Here is a 19536-nt window from a genome sequence, read left to right on the forward strand (position 1 = left end):
AAAGGGACATGCATGCATGTATAACGTGAAACATAAGACAAGTGTAACATTAAAATGTGGGTGTTCTATATGTTCTCATTGCCCGTGGCTATTGGCATGGTCATTATTACTTTGAAATATTTCTCTGGGCCTGATGTACCCAAATATGTGTTCTTCACCGTTGCATACACCTGGTTCTGCTCCGTCTCCATCATCATCCTTGTCCCTGCAGATATTTGGACGGTATTTCTATTTCTATACTAATTTCTCAATGCATACACATATATTTCAGTTTTCTGTGGTTTTTATTGTTTTGCACATATTACACGAGACAAGAAATAGAGTTAAACATTCAAGGGAAAATGGCTTTCTAGTTGAGTATAGTTTGTTCTCAAAATTTGCGTTCTTGAGAGGAGTAATTAATGAAGAAATAGAATGAAATTAGAGTTTATTTCTTTCATTAACCGATATTTTACTTTGTGGTATTTGATTCACTGCAACATGGTCAAGTCATTTCCCTTCATTGATAGGCACTAAATAATGATGAAAATGGAGCAATATCTTTCTTATGGAGTTTGTCATATTGGAGTACCTTCTTACTTACATGGTAAGCTGTTTCCCTGTAATCTGGTTCCACTTAACTAATTCCTTTGAAATTTAATAGCTTTATATGATGTTTACATATGCTTCCATCAAGTCTTCTACACAAATTCAAATTGTTTTTAAGCTACCCTTTTGTTTCCTTGTTAGTTATAATATGTTAAATGTACAAATAAACTCACATGTAGAGGAAATAAGCAGCAGCAGCAGCTAGAAAACCGAGCATGAGAATATTTCCATTACTTTTCTAATTGACAGCATTTTGATTTGTTCTTGACTTATCCTAGTTGATATGAAACTGTCTGCAATATTTAGGATGTTTATGGCAGCTAGGTGAATAGAAATACACACTCATAGTTCTGTATTAAATTATTTCTCTAAACAGGGCTGTGGTTCCCACTATTCAGGGTTATGAAGATGCTGGAGACTTTACAGTGAAAGCAAGATTGAGGACCAGCTTACACCGAAACCTTGTTTTCTATCTGTCTCTCGGTTCTGTGGCACTCTTTGGAGTGATCTTACTAATTTCTCTACACAAAAATTATTGGTCTGCTTCTTTCTTTTATATTTCTATTATCTTTCATTTATTTACTTGAATCATTGGATGTGAACCATTCTTCTAGTTATCTGCAAATTAATTTTATATCCAACTTTCAATTTTTCTGTACACTGTCAAACTTTTAAATCATTGCAAGCTAAACCTCTACTAATTTTACGTTGCATAATTTTCAGGAGAGGTAATATTTCGGGTTTTGCCATGGCTTGCTCCAATACATTTGGACTGGTTACTGGTGCATTTCTACTTGGATTTGGTTTGAGTGAAATTCCAAAGGGTATTTGGTTAAAAGCAGATTGGAGCATTGAGCAAAAAGTTCTTTCACATAAAGTTGCAAAAATGGCAGTCAAATTAGATGATGCTCATCGTAATTTTTCAAATGCTATTGTTGTAAGCCATTCATACCATTGTCTACAATGATCCTCTAACAATTAAATTTTCATTTTGTGTAAAGTCTTCTGAGTTTGCATTCATTGTCTCTTTTCATGAAAGAGGGATGGTTGTCATGTAATTTTAAGTATCCTGCCCTGCAATATTAATCATTGCTCTTGTTTGTTATTCATCCAATTTCAATTTGAGGACTACAATAAAACTGCAGAAAATTTTCCATTCTTTCATCTTGATGAGCAACATTCACTTGATTGAAATATTTGGTGTGCATATATTAGTGGATCAAACTAAATCTGCATTGCAATGATAAAAAGAAATGCTTTCTTTTTTATCCTTTATTCTTTGCAGATATGATTTTTCATGGTGTGCCATTGTCAGATCACACAGGCAACATCAAAGCAAATGTCCAAGCGGGATTCTTTGAGACCCTACATGAATATAATTGACAAAATGTTGCTTCAGATGGTAAAGTCTTTTTATAAATGCTGGTATTTTAATTCAAAATGTTCTATTGATATATACATGTATAACTGGCTTTTCCAGTTGAAGGAAGACCCCTCCTTTAAACCACAAGGAGGAAGACTAGGAGAAAGTGACATGGATTACGACATAGATGACAAATCTATGGCATCACTAAGACGTCGTCTTAAGAGAGCTTGTGAACAGTACTACCGATATAGAAGGTAGCCACTAATTTTCTGGGTTTAGAAGTTTGTCTAGGGTTATGCAAGACTCTGGTAAGAGTATTAAGAATTGGATCTTATAGAAACCAACTTATAAGGTGAGATTTTATATACTATAAAATGTCCTAATCTCTAGTTAATGTGAAATTTCTAACCAGAGGTGATTTTGCTCCTTTAGAAATATCCCTTGCCTCATTGAAATAGCTTGACACTACGTGAAATCTTGACAATTGAATGCAACATGACTAGGAAAATATAGGCTAATGAGTTTAACTTTTGTATATGTATGTCCTCTTGTGCTATGCACATTTCTGTTTACATGATGATGTGATGTCTTTGTTTCTGAAATGCCATTTGATACAACATACCATAATACTTCACTGAATTACTCTTATTTTCAATAAATACATATTCTCTGCATGTCCTAAGAAAATCTGTGTTATGAATTTATCTTTTTGCAGTGAATATACAAAATTTGTCATAGAAGCCCTTGAGCTGGAGGATACCATAAAGAATTATGAGCGTCGTGAGACTACAGGATGGTTTGTCTTAACCTACAGTTTTTCTCAATTTTTCAGTCTCTTCATCGTTGCTCTTTTGACAGTGAACAAATTATGCCTCTATAGTAAGCAAACTTTGTGAGCTTATATGATTCCAATAGTTGGTTCTTGAATATACGTAAAATAATCAGACATATCTTAGACAAAAGGGTTCTTATAGCCAACAAATTTGAAAGCAACATAGGGAGAGAATTTCTATGCTATTTATTTTGAGATTAAAGATATATTTAAAAGGTATTTTTTTCACTGTTGCAGGAAATATACTTCATGCTTGAGGCCTGAACGCACAGGCAAAGTAGGTGCATTTTTGGAAATAATTGGTACTTGCCACTTATTAAATTTATGTGCTCTTTCTACTCTTTTTCTGATAAATTTATGCATTGTTTTCTCCATGCATGGAAGAAAAAGTAGGATGTCACCTATAGACTGACTAGTTATACTTTATGGTATTAAAACTGATCTCTTTAAATCTATGTCCCCAAATATAAAAGCTATGTAGATGATAATTTTGTGTGACAAAATCATCACCATAAAGTCATTTTCTTTTCTTTTACAGAAGTATTAGAGTTTGGATCTTCACAAAGAATTTCTTATTAGGTACTAAAGAGAACCATTATATCTTACTGAATTGTAAATTTACCACAGAGTTTCTATGGAGATGTATATTATGGAAACATATTGAGAAATCATTGGCTGTTATATTGGGCTGCATGTCATTTGCAATTCTATTAGCAGAGGCTACCATACTAACCAGTGGAGTTGATTTATCCCTTTTCTCTATCCTAGTACACGTTTCTGGAAAGCAAGAGGTGTTTGTGCAGGTAATTTTTGTAGACTTGTTCCAATATACTTTTATTTGAAATAAATTAATTTTCCTCTGAAGTTTTTTTTTTCTGTCAAGGGTATAGTTTTTCCTTAGATCTGATAATCAAGATTGTTTCACTTAGCAATTAACACCATAATCCAATGGAGGCTTGCTGCTTCCATTGGACTTTTGTGAGTTCAAATTATTGATATTCATTGCAGAAGGGTTTTCTTAAATATTTTAAAAAAATGGTTTGTCCATAAATTAAAAATTAATAATAAAATAGTTCCTACAAATCATTTCTGCATGAGAGTTTGTTTAGAAAAGACACAATTTTTCCAGTGAGAAAGATGAAACATTCCTAGAAAGATAAATAATTTCTGCAGCTTAAGTAGACTGATGCATGAAACTAATAGTTTTCTTTGTTCATTTTCCTGATAAATGACTGTTTGAATTTTTTTCCAGTTAGCTGCTTTCATCCCCTTGATGTATATGTGTATTTGTACATATTATTCCTTGTTTAAAATGGGAACGATGATGATTTACTCCCTGACTCCAAAGCAAACAAGCTCAGTAAGCTTGCTTATGATATGCTCGTAAGTCACTTTCTTTAAATATACTATTTTTTTATCATTTGTGTGAAGTGTTGAATTTTTATTCTAAATTCTTTGCCTCTGCATGTAATTTTTTTTGTGTAGGATGATTGCAAGATATGCCGCACCCATTTCATACAACTTTCTCAATCTCATAAATATTGGAGGGCATAGAAAAACCATTTTTGAGAAAGTATTTTACTATTTACTGGTGCTTAATTTGTTGTTCTAAAATTATGATGTTGTCTTTAATCATTGGTGTTCTTAGGTAGCATGTGTGCCTACTATTACTATGAGTTAGGTTTTATTGAAAAAAGTTAAAATAAATTACTTTTTCATTTTATATTTCAGTAAAAACCTTTAAACTTCTGTGTTCTTAACATCTGCCCTTAGGGCCTATGCCAACAAAACCATAATTTTTATGTATGGTTCCTTTAAAATAATATTGTCTCTACTGTAGAGTAAGTGAACTTCAATCCTTAAAATTTACTAAGTTAAGATCATAGTATACACTTTAAAATAATTTCACTTGTTCACTTGAAGCCTTATTTACCTCATAAGACCTTGTCTAATAATTTCCTCCAAATTTGGGGTAATAAAGGAATGGATTGGTTGAATATTTTATGTTTATAATAAATGAATAAAAATGGTTAAAGTAATCTTTTGATCTCTGTACTTATTCTAACTTTTCTTTTTAATTCATATACCTACAGAAACTATGTATTCTATAGCTCTTATAAAAACAATTTTTTTTCTCTGTTTTAATCCTTGTTTTGTGATGGTTTTATATGGTAAAAAATTAATAACAAAGATTGACAAGGAGGACACACTTTGGGGGCAAACAACCATAGTAAGAAGTTTAGGAAAGTGTTTCCATCAAACAAACAAAAGAATGATAACATGAAATTTTATGCAATGAATTAACATCCAATTTGTCACTGCATGTTGTTTAAAATAGCTTCACCTGATCACTGTTAATTAGATTCCTGACCTCTTCCCTAATATTGTTGTAATAGTGTATTTGTTGTGCAGAAAATGGGAAGAATCAATGACGCTGTTCCCTTTTTTGGAAGAGGATTCAACAAAATTTACCCCCTGATAATGGTTATATACACTTCACTAATAGCAGGAAATATTTTTGACCGGGTCATCAAGTATTGTGGGAATTGCAAAATATTTAAGTTGAATGATGATGCAGAAGATATGGATGGATTTGACCCATCAGGGGTAATAATCTTGCAGAGAGGTGAGTTCAAACCTTTTTAGTTACTACAAAATCCTTATTTTTGGAGGAGTAACTCCATTACATCAAATTTATTACCTTTCCTCAGAACGTTCTCTACTCCAGCAAGGCCACAAAGTTGGTGAACTTGTTTTCCCTCTGGCAAGGAATTTCAGCATAACTATGGATGTTGAGTCTACCAGCAAGGCCACGGTATGCATCTAAAACCACTAGGCATGATCATTTTTCTTCTTAAAATCTTAGAATGTGTGCCAATTTGAAAACTGGCTCAAATTCTTAAGCTTATATATGTCTTACTGAACCAAGAAAATTTTATCAGCAACTGAACAAAGATTTGTAGAAGAAACCTCAAATGCATTATCTTGAGGCTAGTCTTGTGCTACTAATTAACTATTGTAACCAAACTCTCTCTCCCCTCCGTGTATTTTTTCTTCAGGATCTGAATGAGAGTGCCACTACCAGCACAGTGGAAGAGGAAAATGAAGGCAATGACTTGAGTAGAAAATTTGGCAGCAGAAAATATGCAGCCTTGAGGACAAACTTCAACGAGGAAGTGTCTAGAAAAGATTTGACCCAAGAAGGAGTTTCTTCCTCCTTTACAAGTAATGACACTGATTCTCAGAACACAAGTTCAGCACCCTCATCATCAGTGTCGGCCTCAAGATGGGAATCAATGATGCATGGATTTAAAAGTTTAAGATCTAACATTGATTCCAAGAGATTCCTTCCTATAGCTAATGCTCACGAGTCAATTATAAACACAAAATCTTCATCTGATTCCCTTGATGAGATATTTGAGAGATTGAAACATCCTCCTCCTGAATACAGATGATCATGAGTAGACTTCTGGGAATTGGTATTTGCAAGACAAACTGTGTATCTCTTATATAGGGAGAATTAGTAAGTAAGCAAAATTTTCTCCTCTGAAAGATGTGTTTATGCTGAACTTCAAGTGCAGATCTCTCCACATGGTACTTGTTGGTTCTGCAAAACAAGAACACGTAGAATGTGGACATAGTTTGAAGAAATGCTATAGGGATACTCTTAGCATGTAATAGTAACTCTTTACACCTTCACATTTTTCATGAATTATCTCTGTCAATCTTTTATTATTGGAATTGAGTAGAAAGATTTAGAGTATTAATATTTTAATGGTAATAAAGATTTTTTAATTTCACATCTGCTAAATATTATGTACAAAAATGTTACTTTTCACCTGCATGCCAAAAGGACGTAATTAATCTAACAATTGAAATTAATACTCTCTTTTTCACTGTGAAGAAAGGAAATTATGTTTGAGATTTAAATTCTTTTTCTTATTTTCACTTTACAATATTTTTTTAATAATAAAATATTATATTTAACTAATAAAAATAAACAAAATTAAATTTTGAAATAAAATGATAGTATTTTTGTTTGTTAATCATTACTGTTTCACTAATTTCCTTAGTTGTTGGAATGGTGGAATTCAATGTTACACGGATGAAGATTAAATAAATAAATTAGGAAGAAAAACAGAAATTTCCACACATGTAATTATTGAGGTCCATCGTTACAGTTACAGTGGCCACTCCACGTTTGTGTTCATTGAAGTCGGTAGGTAAACGGGTTCGGATCCGCGTACCTTTTGCGGACCCATTTTTAAAACCTGCCGATTTCAGCGCGAGGAGACAGCGACGTCGCCGGTGCAAACACGCGGTGGCGCCTCCGCGAAGAAGATCCGCTGTTTGAAAATAATATTTTACCTATATTTATTAGAACCGGCGAAGCGGTGCTATCTGAGAGCTTTTGCCAGAAAAAATCCGTTTATTTCGTGGTTAGGACTTATCCGTCCGTTTAAAAGCGGACTTAAACGGGTCGGAGCGTCCACTTATCCAGGCTTAGAGTTGATGAATTGACGAAAGAGACAAGGTAAGAAGGGTGTGATTTTTTGGAATATTCAAATTACGCAACGCAAACAAGTTCGCTAAAACCCTTCAACACAAATGGCCTCTTCTATCAGTCTCTCCACTCCTTTCTACCGCCCTAGGTTTGTTTCCATCTCCCCATTCCATCACTTCATACACCATTTCCCCTCTCTCTTTTTCTTTTTTGAAGTTTACTTTACGAATGTATGGTTCTCGTTTGGGTTAGTTTAGCCCGTGTTCTTCATAATTTTGATATTTCAATACAACACTAGTTTAGCATCTCGCTTGAAACGAAATTAAGATTGGCATAGTTTTCATTTCTGAATTATGGATGTCCATTTTGTGAATTTAATTGGGCATATTAGTGTGTGGATTCAATCAAGCATGTTTAATTTCAGGAGCTGGGGTTTTTATATATCATTATGTGCACATGTTGTGTCTGTGATATCACATTTTGGATGTCAAAATTGCTAATTGTATCTTTTGGCTGCTCTCCTGTGTGATGTAGTGTATGCAAACAATTGAAATTGTTCACTGGGTTGCACAAGTTCTCACTCAGTGGACATGGGTCGGATTTGGCCTTTGTCCAACTCAACTCCAGTGCTACTTTTAGAATTAAAGCTACATTGACCTCTGGACGAGGAGTCTTGGGATCTTATCCAAACAGTAATGGTGTCGGAGCTGAGGGGCAACGTGATGTCGCGGCATTTGGAACTCCGGGAATAGACACAGCAGTGCCAGCAGGCAGTGGTTTTTCTGATGATGATGACGAGTATGACTTCGATAGTCCAACAGAAGGTTTTGCGTCCGTACCGGAGGCCATTGAAGACATTAGGAACGGAAAGGTTGTTGCTTTCTCTGTTTATGGGATCTGTCTTTTTCTGTTTAGTGAAGGGGAGGTTTATAGTGTCAAAGGTTTTGGTTTTGCATTTATGAACTAAATTTGTGCTTTCAGATGGTAGTGGTTGTAGATGACGAGGATAGGGAAAATGAAGGAGACCTGATAATGGCTGCGGAGTTGGCTACACCTGAGGCCATGGCTTTTATTGTGAAGCATGGAACTGGGATAGTGTGTATAAGCATGAAGGAGGAAGATTTGGAGAGATTGGACCTTCCTTTGATGGTAAACAGTCAGTATAATGACGAGAAACTTCGCACAGCGTTCACTGTAACAGTGGTATGTACAATTTGGTGCATGCATTACACGTATGTAGTTGTTCTATGTCTCTATGATAATGGTCCTCCTTTGTCAATGTTAGCTAAAAGCACTACACTTCATTTTTACCTTGTACTTGTAGGATGCTAAACACGGTACTACCACAGGGGTGTCAGCTCGTGATAGGGCTACAACAGTCCTTGCCCTTGCATCCAAAGATTCAAAACCAAGTGATTTCAACCGTCCGGGCCATATTTTCCCACTAAAATACAGGGAGGGTGGTGTGCTGAAGAGAGCTGGACATACAGAAGCTTCAGTTGATCTTGCCATACTTGCTGGTCTGAATCCTGCAGCAGTTCTGTGTGAGATTGTGGATGATGATGGTTCAATGGCTAGATTACCTAAGCTTCGACAGTTTGCAGAGCGTGAAAATTTAAAAATTGTTTCTATTGCTGACTTAATAAGGTAAGTCTTTATATTTCTTGAAACATGCACTATATGCATGTTTATGATATCCTTTAAGTTTCAACTCCTGAAATTATAATTTAAATACCCAAAGTTGTCTTTCTGTGATACTTTTGACTTTTGAGGTCACTACCAAATAACTACAATAATTGCTTATGAAGTATATTTGATTTAATTTTATTTACTATCGATGGATTTTTCAAATAACATTATACAAAGAGGAATTCTATTTTGTTTTTATTCCATTATATGTACCACAATTAGAGTGCCATTGAACAAGAAAAATCTATATGAACAGTTAGAATTTTCTCAATGCTTATTCGATTTTGTGCTTTTATTTCTGTTTTTCCTTACATTATTGTCCTTTCCCTGGTTTTTGCTTCCTGGATACTTTTCTTTGAATACTCGAGAGATGGACAATTGTTTTTATTGCAGATATAGAAGGAAGAGAGATAAACTAGTAGAGCCTGCTGGTTCTGCAGTAATACCAACAACGTGGGGGCCATTTACAGCTAACTGCTATAGATCACTTTTAGATGGCATTGAGCATATTACAATGGTTAAGGTGAGCAATACCTGTGTTTATGTTGGACTATTATTTGTAGCAACACGTGTGAACAGTGTTCATAGTTGGACTGAATATTTTAAATAAATAACAACGGGAAAATGTGAAAATAGAAAGGATGCCAGTATCGTAGAACAACATGAATTAAAATCACCCGGCAGCTTCGTCTATGTTAACCATACTGCACTGCATTATATCCTTATTTGCTATGCTTAAATCCAACCTTTTTATTGATATTTCCAAATTTCTTTGTCTGAAAATTAAAATGACTTACGACTCATAAGTTTTTTTAAGCTTATTTCAATTAGTGTCTTTGTGAGAATTATGAAAATACACCCTTTTAAGCATATAAGTTTCATGGTTGAATTCATGACATAAGATCTCATGTGATGAAAACTTATTAAATAAGTGATTAATTTAGCTAATTATCTTAACTATTGGGATTAAGGCCAAACTCTTAAAGTATAGGGGTGATACTCGAGGTAAACTTAAGGAATTACAAATGTATGTAAGCCTATTATCATATAAACTAACGTTGTCATAGTATTTTTTTTATATGGGGATAAATTGATGTTCAGCCTTTTTTTTCATTATTTTGCCTTTAAGGTGTTTGCTGGTATGTTTATAAGCCTGAAGCCTTTATGTTGAACTTGTTTCCATGTTAGAAAATTAATTTGCTTAATAGTAAACTTTTAGCCAATGTCGTGGTTTTGACTGTTTATAGCTTGACAGGGTGACATTAGTGATGGACATGATGTACTTGTGAGGGTACACTCAGAGTGTCTCACAGGAGACATATTTGGATCTGCCAGATGTGACTGTGGAAATCAGCTTTCTATTGCAATGCAACAGATTGAGACTGCTGGTAGAGGTGTATTGGTCTATCTTCGTGGACATGAAGGAAGGGGCATTGGGTTGGGCCACAAACTTCGTGCCTATAACCTACAGGATGATGGACGGGACACTGTAGAGGCTAATGAAGAGTTGGGATTGCCTGTTGACTCAAGGGAGTATGGAATTGGTGCACAGGTAATTATAGTAAAAATACTTAATAAGTGGAATATTGAATGTGATTCTTTTAAGTCTCACTTCTTCGTTCATGGTGATTTACAATGGAGTTTAATTTCTTTGCACCGAGGGTAAAAAGTTGGAATTTGAAATTATGGTAGATCTGACTTTTAGAAAATGTGGTAAAAATGTTAACTAATTAGAAATTTTATGGTAGATCTGACCTTTCAAATAGTTATTACAATAAATTTACTGTGTATATCATTTTGTGATTGGAATGTAAAAGTTTACGACGAGATGAAAGTTCATTGGCATGCTATATCTGGTGCAACATATAATTTCATGCTATTTATTTTTGGTATTGAGTCAAAAGGTTGGAATTTGAAATTGCATTTGCAGATTTTGAGGGACTTGGGTGTTCGTTCTATGAAGCTAATGACAAACAATCCAGCAAAATACGTGGGGCTCAAAGGTTATGGTTTGACAATTTCCGGTAGGATACCATTGTTATCACTTGTCACAAAAGAGAACAAGAGATACTTAGAGACCAAACGTGTGAAAATGGGTCACGTATATGGCTTGCCAGAGAGTGGCAATGGTAAAGCCGGCAGTGGTGATGATTCTAATGCTGCTCCTGGCTTATAGCCTGCTTTTTTTGCCAGATACACAATTTTATGTCATAAACAGCAAAGAGGAAGTGGTTTTCCATGGGAGCTCTTGATTTATTTTTTCTGATTCATTTGCCTGATTTTTCTTCTGGCAGACTATATAATTAGGCTTCGTCAAACATTTGTCACTCTTAAACTTTATCAAGTGCCATGTAATTTATATCGTAGTCTCGTAGATGATATATAGGGCATTGTCTACACAAATTTGAGGTTCACTTTCTAGCTTTCTTGTGTTCATGATATACATGTAAAGGTGCGTCTTTTCTGTAGTTTCATTTTACAGTATTGTGTGCTTTTGTAGAGGTTCGTTATCTGAAAGGTACAACGTTTACACTGAGCTTTTTGTTACCCAAACCCATCACCACCCAATCCAATCCCGACCTCCAAACACAATCCCTTTTTCTTAAACCCTTTCCAAAGTCTTCCATTATTGGAATAACGTTCAATCTTATCCTCGGCTATCACTCCCATTGTTCTTTGAACATGAATCTACAACTAAGATAATGGGATCTACATTTAGTTTTATAAGTATAAAATGCAATCTGATAGAGTCAATATCCTTGAGTTTGGCATTTCTTCTAAAACATGGCCATAGACCTTCAATGATGCCTCCAAATTGTTTGATAAAATGCATCGGCTAGCCAAGAAGTTGAGGCCCTGAGATTGCATTCTGCACCCATGGAATAAAATGACAAACTTGTCCTAGAAAAAATATATTTTAGATTACAGAGTCTAATATGTATTTTTGGATATGGAGAATATCATTTAGAATGGACAATCTAAAATGTATTAATATATTAATATATTTGGATTTTGCACAATTTGATATACTTATATTTTTTTCTGGAATCGGAAATACCTTCTAGAATGTATAATTTGTAATGTATTGATGTATTATGGATGAACAAGAGAGTGGGTGACAACAAGGGAGTGGCGCCAACAACACAACCCATGGAGGTGCAGGGGGAAATTATTTTATTTGTATTGATTGAAAGGATATATTTTTGTTTGAAAGGGTAGGGCGCAAGGTTTTTTATGTTGCTCCAGCCACAAACCCCAGCTCTATCAACGTTACCTATAAATGGATTTTAAATTCTGACTTGTATAATTTACAAGTGTCATTTTCCATCTGTTTAATTTGTTGTGCTGCATTTTTTTATTTTATTTTTATCAGCTTGTTGTGCTGCATGTGATGTTGTTAGCCTTCTAAGTTTATTCAAAGGCTTGTCTAGCTTCTAGAAGTTGGCCTCTCTCCTTCTTCTGTCTTTTAGTACTAAAAACCTTCACAATCTCCAATCACTACTGTTTTAAAGACAATGTCTTCTATTACAACCTAAAATAAAATAAGATTTCCTTTCAAATTTATAGTTAATAGCATTTTTCTATCACAAAAAAGTTTAAGTAAATTGAGTTTTAGGAATCCTTGAGATCCAAACATGTCTTGAAATTCGAAGAGCATTTGTAGAACTGCTTAAAGATAGTTCACTAATAAATACTTCACTCATAAAGAGAAAAACCTATGTCATTAAACGATATGAATTAATTTATATTTAAAAATAATACTAATTATGATAATCTAAAATAAAACGTGATTTATATTGACATGACATGATCGTAAAAATAATAATTTTAATTTAAAAGATGTAAATCTTAAAAAAGCCTGTAATTTTGTGTGAATATCACTATTTTAATAAGTGAGGAGTATGAACCACGTTAAAAAATAGTAGGTATATATATATATAATAAAAAAAAGTTAGAATAAGAAGTTTGATTAAAGTTAGGAATGAAAAATATCTTTTTTTTTATATTAGATAAGAATTGTGACATGGCATCATTTGAAGGTGTTGCAAAGGATAATATCATGGTATTTAAGTTTTTTGTTTTCTAAATTTTATTGTCAAGTCACAAGCTGATTTCATTCTATCAACATAATTATACAGTATTACAAACACTATATTAACTAACAACCCAACATTAATTACCATAAATCATCAAATAAAAACCACAAATAAAGAATTTTTTTCATATGTACTTAACTAATATAGTGTTGAAGATGTGATTACTTAAATTGATATATAGTCATTTAAGTTTTTGTTTAGCTGAGTATTAATTATGTTGTTACTCATTAGCTAGTTAGTCATATAATTTCGGTGACACAACCATTATCAAATCGTTTAAATTGAAAAACTAAAGGAGAGTGCGGATAGAGAAACCCTGAACAATGAAATAAAAAACAATCCTTATGGAACAAACCCAATTTTAAATTTTTTTTGTATAAAAATCTTGATTTTTTTTAAATCATGCAAATCCCATGACTCATTAAAAAAGTTATTTTTATTCATATTAAATATTGTCGAAGAGAAAGAGTTTGCCGATATTGTCAATATATCGGTACTCTATTAACTTGACATTAAAAAGATGAAAAGAATATTTTATTACACCGTCTTCTTTATCTACATCTATTTTGATAATTGTTATTTATAATAAATATTATATTATATAAATAAAAATAAATTAAATATTATAGTACAATAATAATTATGAAATCATAATCTGGATGTTAGAGAGTAATAGAAATGTCAAAGTATGGTAACTCTACAAAATTTACCTCAAAAGAGGCTAACTTAATCATTATATATAAAGACGTTTTTGCCTTCTTTTATTTCGCAATGATAATGGAAAACCTAAGAAACTTTGTATTTCATGCATTATTCAACTTCATTTAGCTTAATAAAACATATAAAAATTGAAGCTAAAATATTGGAGTTACTAATTGAACTGTCTTCTATATATATAATCTGGTTGGACAGCATCATTTCAACACAAAAATGAAAAGAAAGCTTTTTCCTAATTTCATAATAGTTTATGAAGACTTGCTTCACGCTCTGCTGTGAGTATTCATATATGATTTCTACAACAGGGTCCAACCTAGCATATACCAAACATGCTGCTCCAACTTTTTAGTTTCAAATATTTACATTACATATATGGTTCACTTAACTTTTTTGAATCACCATAATAGGACTCATTTTAAAACTATAATCTCTTTCATCACTTGGTATATATGATGTTGATGTAAATAAGAGGAGAAGAGTTTAGATGATTTTGTAGCATCAGCTAACAAATAGATTTACTTGAAGAGTTGGAAAACAGAATTTGTGTACTGAGTTTCCGTTGAAGATGGTGTGAGAAGAAACTAGAGAGACATTTGTCGATAACAAACGAGGTGGTCCCTGCCAGTTTTAGAACCGACTCCAACTTTATCGAAAGACCACACCACAAAATTCACATGAAAACTTTCTGCACTTCCTTTACTTCTTTCGACCGTTACCACTTTCCGTAACTAGCTTCCATCCAACGTTCACCGATTCATCTCATCCTTCAAACTTTTCATTTCACCACGTGTACGCTCCTGATTCAAAGACACCTATATATTCACTCTCTCGCGTGCCCTGTCTACCCTTCAACCCACTCAAACCCAAAATCCCTTTTTTTTCAATTTTTATTTCACTTTTTTTTTTTAAATAAAATGCAGTTTGTATAGTTTTTTTATTGATTAAAACTATTGAAAAAAAAAATTATTATTATTGTTTCCCTTGTGTACTGGCAGAAGGAATAAGTGCCGCGTGTTCAACCCGATAATGATTTCAACGCATCAATGGCTGCTAACGACTCACTTCAAAGCGATTACGCTTCTATAAATACCCTGCAACCCTCTGTTTCTCTTCACTGCACACGCGTTCTCACTCTTCAAAATATTTTCTCTGATTCAATTAACACTTCATAATCCTTTTGTTTATCACTCTCTCTCTACAATGGCTAACTCCACCGTTGTGTTCACGCTAGTTGCTGCATTGTTAGTCGCCTCCGCCCTGGCTCAGTTTCCGGCGTCCTCGCCAGCTCTCTCTCCAAAGAGAACTCCCGTGGCCACGCCGCGTAGCTCTCCGTCACCGGCGCTCTCTCCTTCCGCCAAGTCGCCGTCATCGTCTCCGCCTGTTCCGTCTCTGAACGGTCCGTCTCCTTCGCCGACCGGCATCGACTCTCCTCCGTCGCCTCCCTCCGACTCTCCGGCCGGTACTCCTTCCGTCACTCCTTCAGCAATCTCCGCTCCGCCGACCGAAGCACCGACTCCCTTGCAAAACGGCGCCGCTTTGAACAGATTCACCCTCGCCGGATCTGCCGCTGCGGTGGTTCTCGCTGCGGTTTTGTGTATGTAGAGATAGTTTCGTGGAGTTTATCTTTTTTTTTATGTCGTTGCGAATTCGCACGGATCGCGAATTCCTCTTGTACTTCATTTTTTGGTTTTTTTCTCTTTGGTGTGTGAGAGTTCATTCTTTGGATTAATTCGTGTATTGTATTTATGACTACGATGGTTACTATTGAGACACTTTTATTGGTCTTAACTTTTCTATTCTCATTCCGCTGCTATTCATAATTTGTTTGCCTTAATGTTTAATTGGTTGAAGGAAAAACGAGAAGTCTTACAAGCCAAATACACCAATTTGAATTCTACGAATATTGTGTCTTCTAATTTCAGTCTTGACGGTGTTCACGGTTCGGTTGGAGTGGTATTTTAGTTATAAAGTAATGTAGTCATTACATCTATTTATATGACATGAATGTAGCTGTACGAATAATGATCTATGTCTAAAGCCCGGGCAAAACATTTTTAATTAGTGCTAAACATTTATAATCATGGTTTTGTTTTTCATTTGGATCGTATTACAGGTTAAAAAGAATAATTAGGTGATGATTCAAGTTAAATAGAATATCGTTTACAAGTTAAATAGAATAATTAGGTGATAATTCTAAGTTTTACTAATTAATACCACATGTCTTTCATCTCTCACATCGACATACACTCGTATGAAAAGAAAAGGGGATTACACTCATGAAAATATATTGAAGTTCGGAATCTTGAGAGGTCGTTTTCGAAATGTTATAATTCAACTTGAGGTGGTTTTCGAAATGTTCTAATGCAACTTTTGGATGTCCAAAAGTTAAGATTAGTGATTAGGAGAGTTAAAATTCGGAATCTTGGAGGTGGTTTTCGACAAGATTAACGATTAGGAGAGTTGAAGTTCGAAATTTTGGAGGTGGTCTTTTGAAACGTTCTAATTCAGTTCTTGGATATCTGAAAGTCAAGATCAGAGTTTATTTTTTGTTTTTGAATGTCTGAAAGTCAAGATTAAGGGGCTTCATTCGTTGAGAATTAAATCAGTGAAACCGTAAAATTTGTCATTGTAAAATTTATTGGTCATTTTTTTTTGGCTCATTTCCTTTCATTTATCTTTTATCATACAAAATCATAATATACTAAAATAATACTAATAATATTTTTTTAATTTTCCTGAATAATTATAAGGAATAAAAATCATCACATCACTTTGAATAAAACATCTTATCAATCAATATGATTTTATTAGTTTTTCAATGTAAGTAAAAAATAACAATCCTGATATTTTGACAAAATTCTAGGAAGTAAATACGGAGTAAAAATTTATTTATCTGTCAAAAATATATCCAGTTAAATGTAACAACCATTTTCTCAATTACTTTACATCGAGTTTATATCCAATTAAAATCATATTAGTCATATAACCGATATAACTCGAACGATATAAAAGAATATACATTATATGAAAAAAAAAAGAATAATGTGTGAAATTCACATTGTCTATTTATAGGTAGTGAAACAAAAAAAACCCAAAAAAATTGATTCTTCAACCAATAGATGTAAAGCAAAAGGAATTTCAAACAACATGACCATTTTAACAGTGAAATTCACATACTAGTAAAAGAAATCTCAAACAAAGTAGGTTATTAACGTGCACATTCATCAAGGTGTTAGTCTACACCTATTCGATCTTGAGGAACCAGTAGGTTGTACAACCTGGATATATGTCAGATGATCCAGTAAACATCGTTAAAGAAATAATTTTTTTCTTTTAAAGATTTGTCATTATCATTTAAGTTAAGTGGTATGTCAATTTAGACTGACCGAAATTTCAATTTACTAACATGTTGATATGTATCTGAGATATCATCTTGACTCTCTATATTAACGTTTAACTAATCAGTTAACGCTTAACATTATAATCTAATTATTTTATTTAACACTAATCACATGTAAAATAATCCTAAGACATCCTAAGCTAAGGTTATGATTAAGAATGTTTGAGGCTACCTAAGTCTATGCATATGTGCTATTATAAAAAGTAATGATTCTTTGATAATTAAAATATCATTACTTTCCATTAATGACTTGAGCATGTATCTACATCTTCAAGACTAAACACTTAACATCGTAGATATTCACAAGTGAAGGTTGAAAAACGAAAAGAGATACAAGAAGTAAAATTCAAATAAGTTTATTTGGTTTTGGAAGAACAAGAAGAAGAAAAATAGTTGTGTTTAAACTTGTGCGAATTTTTTAAACATAACATAACAATCCATTGCTTATATTTGTCGCAGATTAATTAATAAATAGAGTAATGATATTTTGACATCCTAATTTACCTTCCACTCACAACAAAATATTAATATTTATAATATTTTTTTTAAAAAAAAATATGGGTTTAGATGGCAGCATGAATCCAAAGCTTAGAGAGAGAAAGTGATGGTTGGTAAAGTTGTGTGAGGAATGAAATCTAAAGTGGAAATGGGGCCGTTGCGATGAATCATATGCAATGAACTTGGTGGTTCATTTCCTTTACTTTTTTTTGTTTTGTTTTGGCTTGGAGAAATTTGAATGAGACAAATGATGCTTTGGTGTGTAAATTTTGCCTCACTTTGAGGCTCATTGTACGATGAAATAGATGCATTATTGAGGTTTGGTTGGTTACAGTCGAAAACACAACCAGGATAAGGTAACATGTCTAAAGCGAATGTACTACTAACAAAGGACATCAGAAACTCTCTCCATTCATTTTTAATAAGGTAGCCCATGTATCATTATTCATGAACATAGATTCACTTTCCCGTGGATTAACTTTTTATTATATATTTTCAAATATAAATTGAAGTAAAATATATGTTATTTCCATAAATTATTGCTTATATTTAATATATTTTTTCATAAACTATTTTACATCACTCCTTTTATTAACAGGGAATTTTTTTACGTATATTATTTTAGACATTTTATATCAATTATAACTAATATAGAAAGTGGTGCCACATCGATTATAGGTTAATATTTTGACAAAAATAGAAGTAAAATGTATGCTTTCATAAGTTCTAACATAACTAATGTGAAAAGTATTATTCAACATTCATTCATCACATGAATAATTTACTAAAACTAATAATAAAATTGGTGCGTTTATTTATTTTAACAATAGCCAGATACTACATTAATAATTTTAATAAAATTGAATATAGTAAGTGAAAACTCTATTAATTTTGTCTTCCTTTATATACTATAATTTAATCAAATATCTAGTTAATCTAGAGTATATATATGTGCCACACTCATCTATAATAACTGTTTCACAATAATCACTATATAGTTTTAACGACATTGTTTCTCATATTTGCATTAATAGATAGTTATGTTGATTGGTGTACCTGTATGGATGAGGGATCTAGGTAATATTTACCCACTGGTACACAATTTGTTAATGTATTGATAGTCTTCTAATCTTCCGAAGCTTTCCTTCTCGCCATGCGTGCACTCCGCCGGTCGGAGTATCTGCGATTGCACTCCGACGCTCAAGTCAATGCTACTATTTTAGTCTGTTTTCTCATTATATGAAAAACGTACATTTTCCCCCTTCAAAAGTCTTATTTATAGGTTGACTTGGGTCTCCACTAGTGTGGGCCAGATAATCAGTTCGCCAAAACGTATGTAGTGGTCTTCAGGTCGTGTGTAGTGGCTTTCTGATATTACGGGAGCGTATTTCAAAGTGTGTCTTTGACTTGTTCAACTTCAATTATAATTGTTTCTTTAACACGTATTTATTTATGTTATACTCGTTATTAATTAAGTCCTCGATCGTTCGATGTCCGACCTGTACAGATGGTAAAAAAAAATAAAAATAAAAAATCCTATCTTATATCATTAATATGGCTAAATCTTAATCCTAAACCCTCTACCTATTTATCTATTAATAACAGTTTATTTTATATTTAAAGTCAAATAATAAAAAACTAATTTTAGATTAATTATGAAGCACAATGTACTGTGGCCTGTGTAAATTAATGTTGATAATTAGAAAAGTGGCATTGAAGTATGCATATATGTACTAAAATGAGATGAAAAGAGGAAACAAAAAGAGAAAGTTGGGTTGAGGTGGCACTGACATTGTAGCTTTCCTACGCGGCTGCAACGTGAAAAAAGCGATTATATATACTGTG

General features: G+C 33.2%; 2 protein-coding genes across 2 annotated transcripts; both read left to right on the forward strand.

Moving 5' to 3' along the window:
* The first annotated feature begins 54 nt into the window (after window positions 1-54).
* Window positions 55-6462, forward strand: LOC137811872 (uncharacterized). Its single transcript, XM_068613729.1, has 14 exons — window positions 55-222; window positions 510-586; window positions 965-1126; window positions 1312-1525; window positions 1904-1990; window positions 2069-2208; window positions 2670-2750; window positions 3024-3088; window positions 3414-3589; window positions 4039-4169; window positions 4272-4359; window positions 5199-5412; window positions 5498-5601; window positions 5846-6462. Exons 1-14 carry the CDS (start codon window positions 55-57, stop codon window positions 6239-6241), a joined length of 2103 nt encoding a protein of 700 aa, XP_068469830.1. The 3' UTR covers window positions 6242-6462.
* A 456-nt stretch (window positions 6463-6918) lies between these two features.
* LOC137811873 (bifunctional riboflavin biosynthesis protein RIBA 1, chloroplastic-like) lies at window positions 6919-11447 on the forward strand. The gene is made up of 7 exons (XM_068613730.1): window positions 6919-7438; window positions 7825-8161; window positions 8272-8493; window positions 8615-8937; window positions 9373-9502; window positions 10235-10531; window positions 10910-11447. Exons 1-7 carry the CDS (start codon window positions 7395-7397, stop codon window positions 11153-11155), a joined length of 1599 nt encoding a protein of 532 aa, XP_068469831.1. The 5' UTR covers window positions 6919-7394; the 3' UTR covers window positions 11156-11447.
* The last annotated feature ends 8089 nt before the right edge of the window (window positions 11448-19536 follow it).

Source organism: Phaseolus vulgaris, chromosome 2 (genome assembly GCF_000499845.2).
Source record: "Phaseolus vulgaris cultivar G19833 chromosome 2, P. vulgaris v2.0, whole genome shotgun sequence".
Lineage (NCBI taxonomy): Eukaryota > Viridiplantae > Streptophyta > Magnoliopsida > Fabales > Fabaceae > Phaseolus > Phaseolus vulgaris.

What these genes read in the sequence shown, in the direction of transcription:
- LOC137811872 (XM_068613729.1), top strand. Translation starts at nt 55, where the DNA reads ATGTGGGTGTTCTATATGTTCTCATTGCCCGTGGCTATTGGCATGGTC. An exon ending in TCTCTACACAAAAATTATTG is followed by an intron (nt 1,127 to 1,311) that starts GTCTGCTTCTTT and finishes CATAATTTTCAG; the next exon opens with GAGAGGTAATATTTCGGGTT. An exon ending in AGCTTGCTTATGATATGCTC is followed by an intron (nt 4,170 to 4,271) that starts GTAAGTCACTTT and finishes TTTTTTGTGTAG; the next exon opens with GATGATTGCAAGATATGCCG.
- LOC137811873 (XM_068613730.1), top strand. Translation starts at nt 7,395, where the DNA reads ATGGCCTCTTCTATCAGTCTCTCCACTCCTTTCTACCGCCCTAG. An exon ending in AAGACATTAGGAACGGAAAG is followed by an intron (nt 8,162 to 8,271) that starts GTTGTTGCTTTC and finishes TTGTGCTTTCAG; the next exon opens with ATGGTAGTGGTTGTAGATGA. An exon ending in TCTATTGCTGACTTAATAAG is followed by an intron (nt 8,938 to 9,372) that starts GTAAGTCTTTAT and finishes TTTTTATTGCAG; the next exon opens with ATATAGAAGGAAGAGAGATA.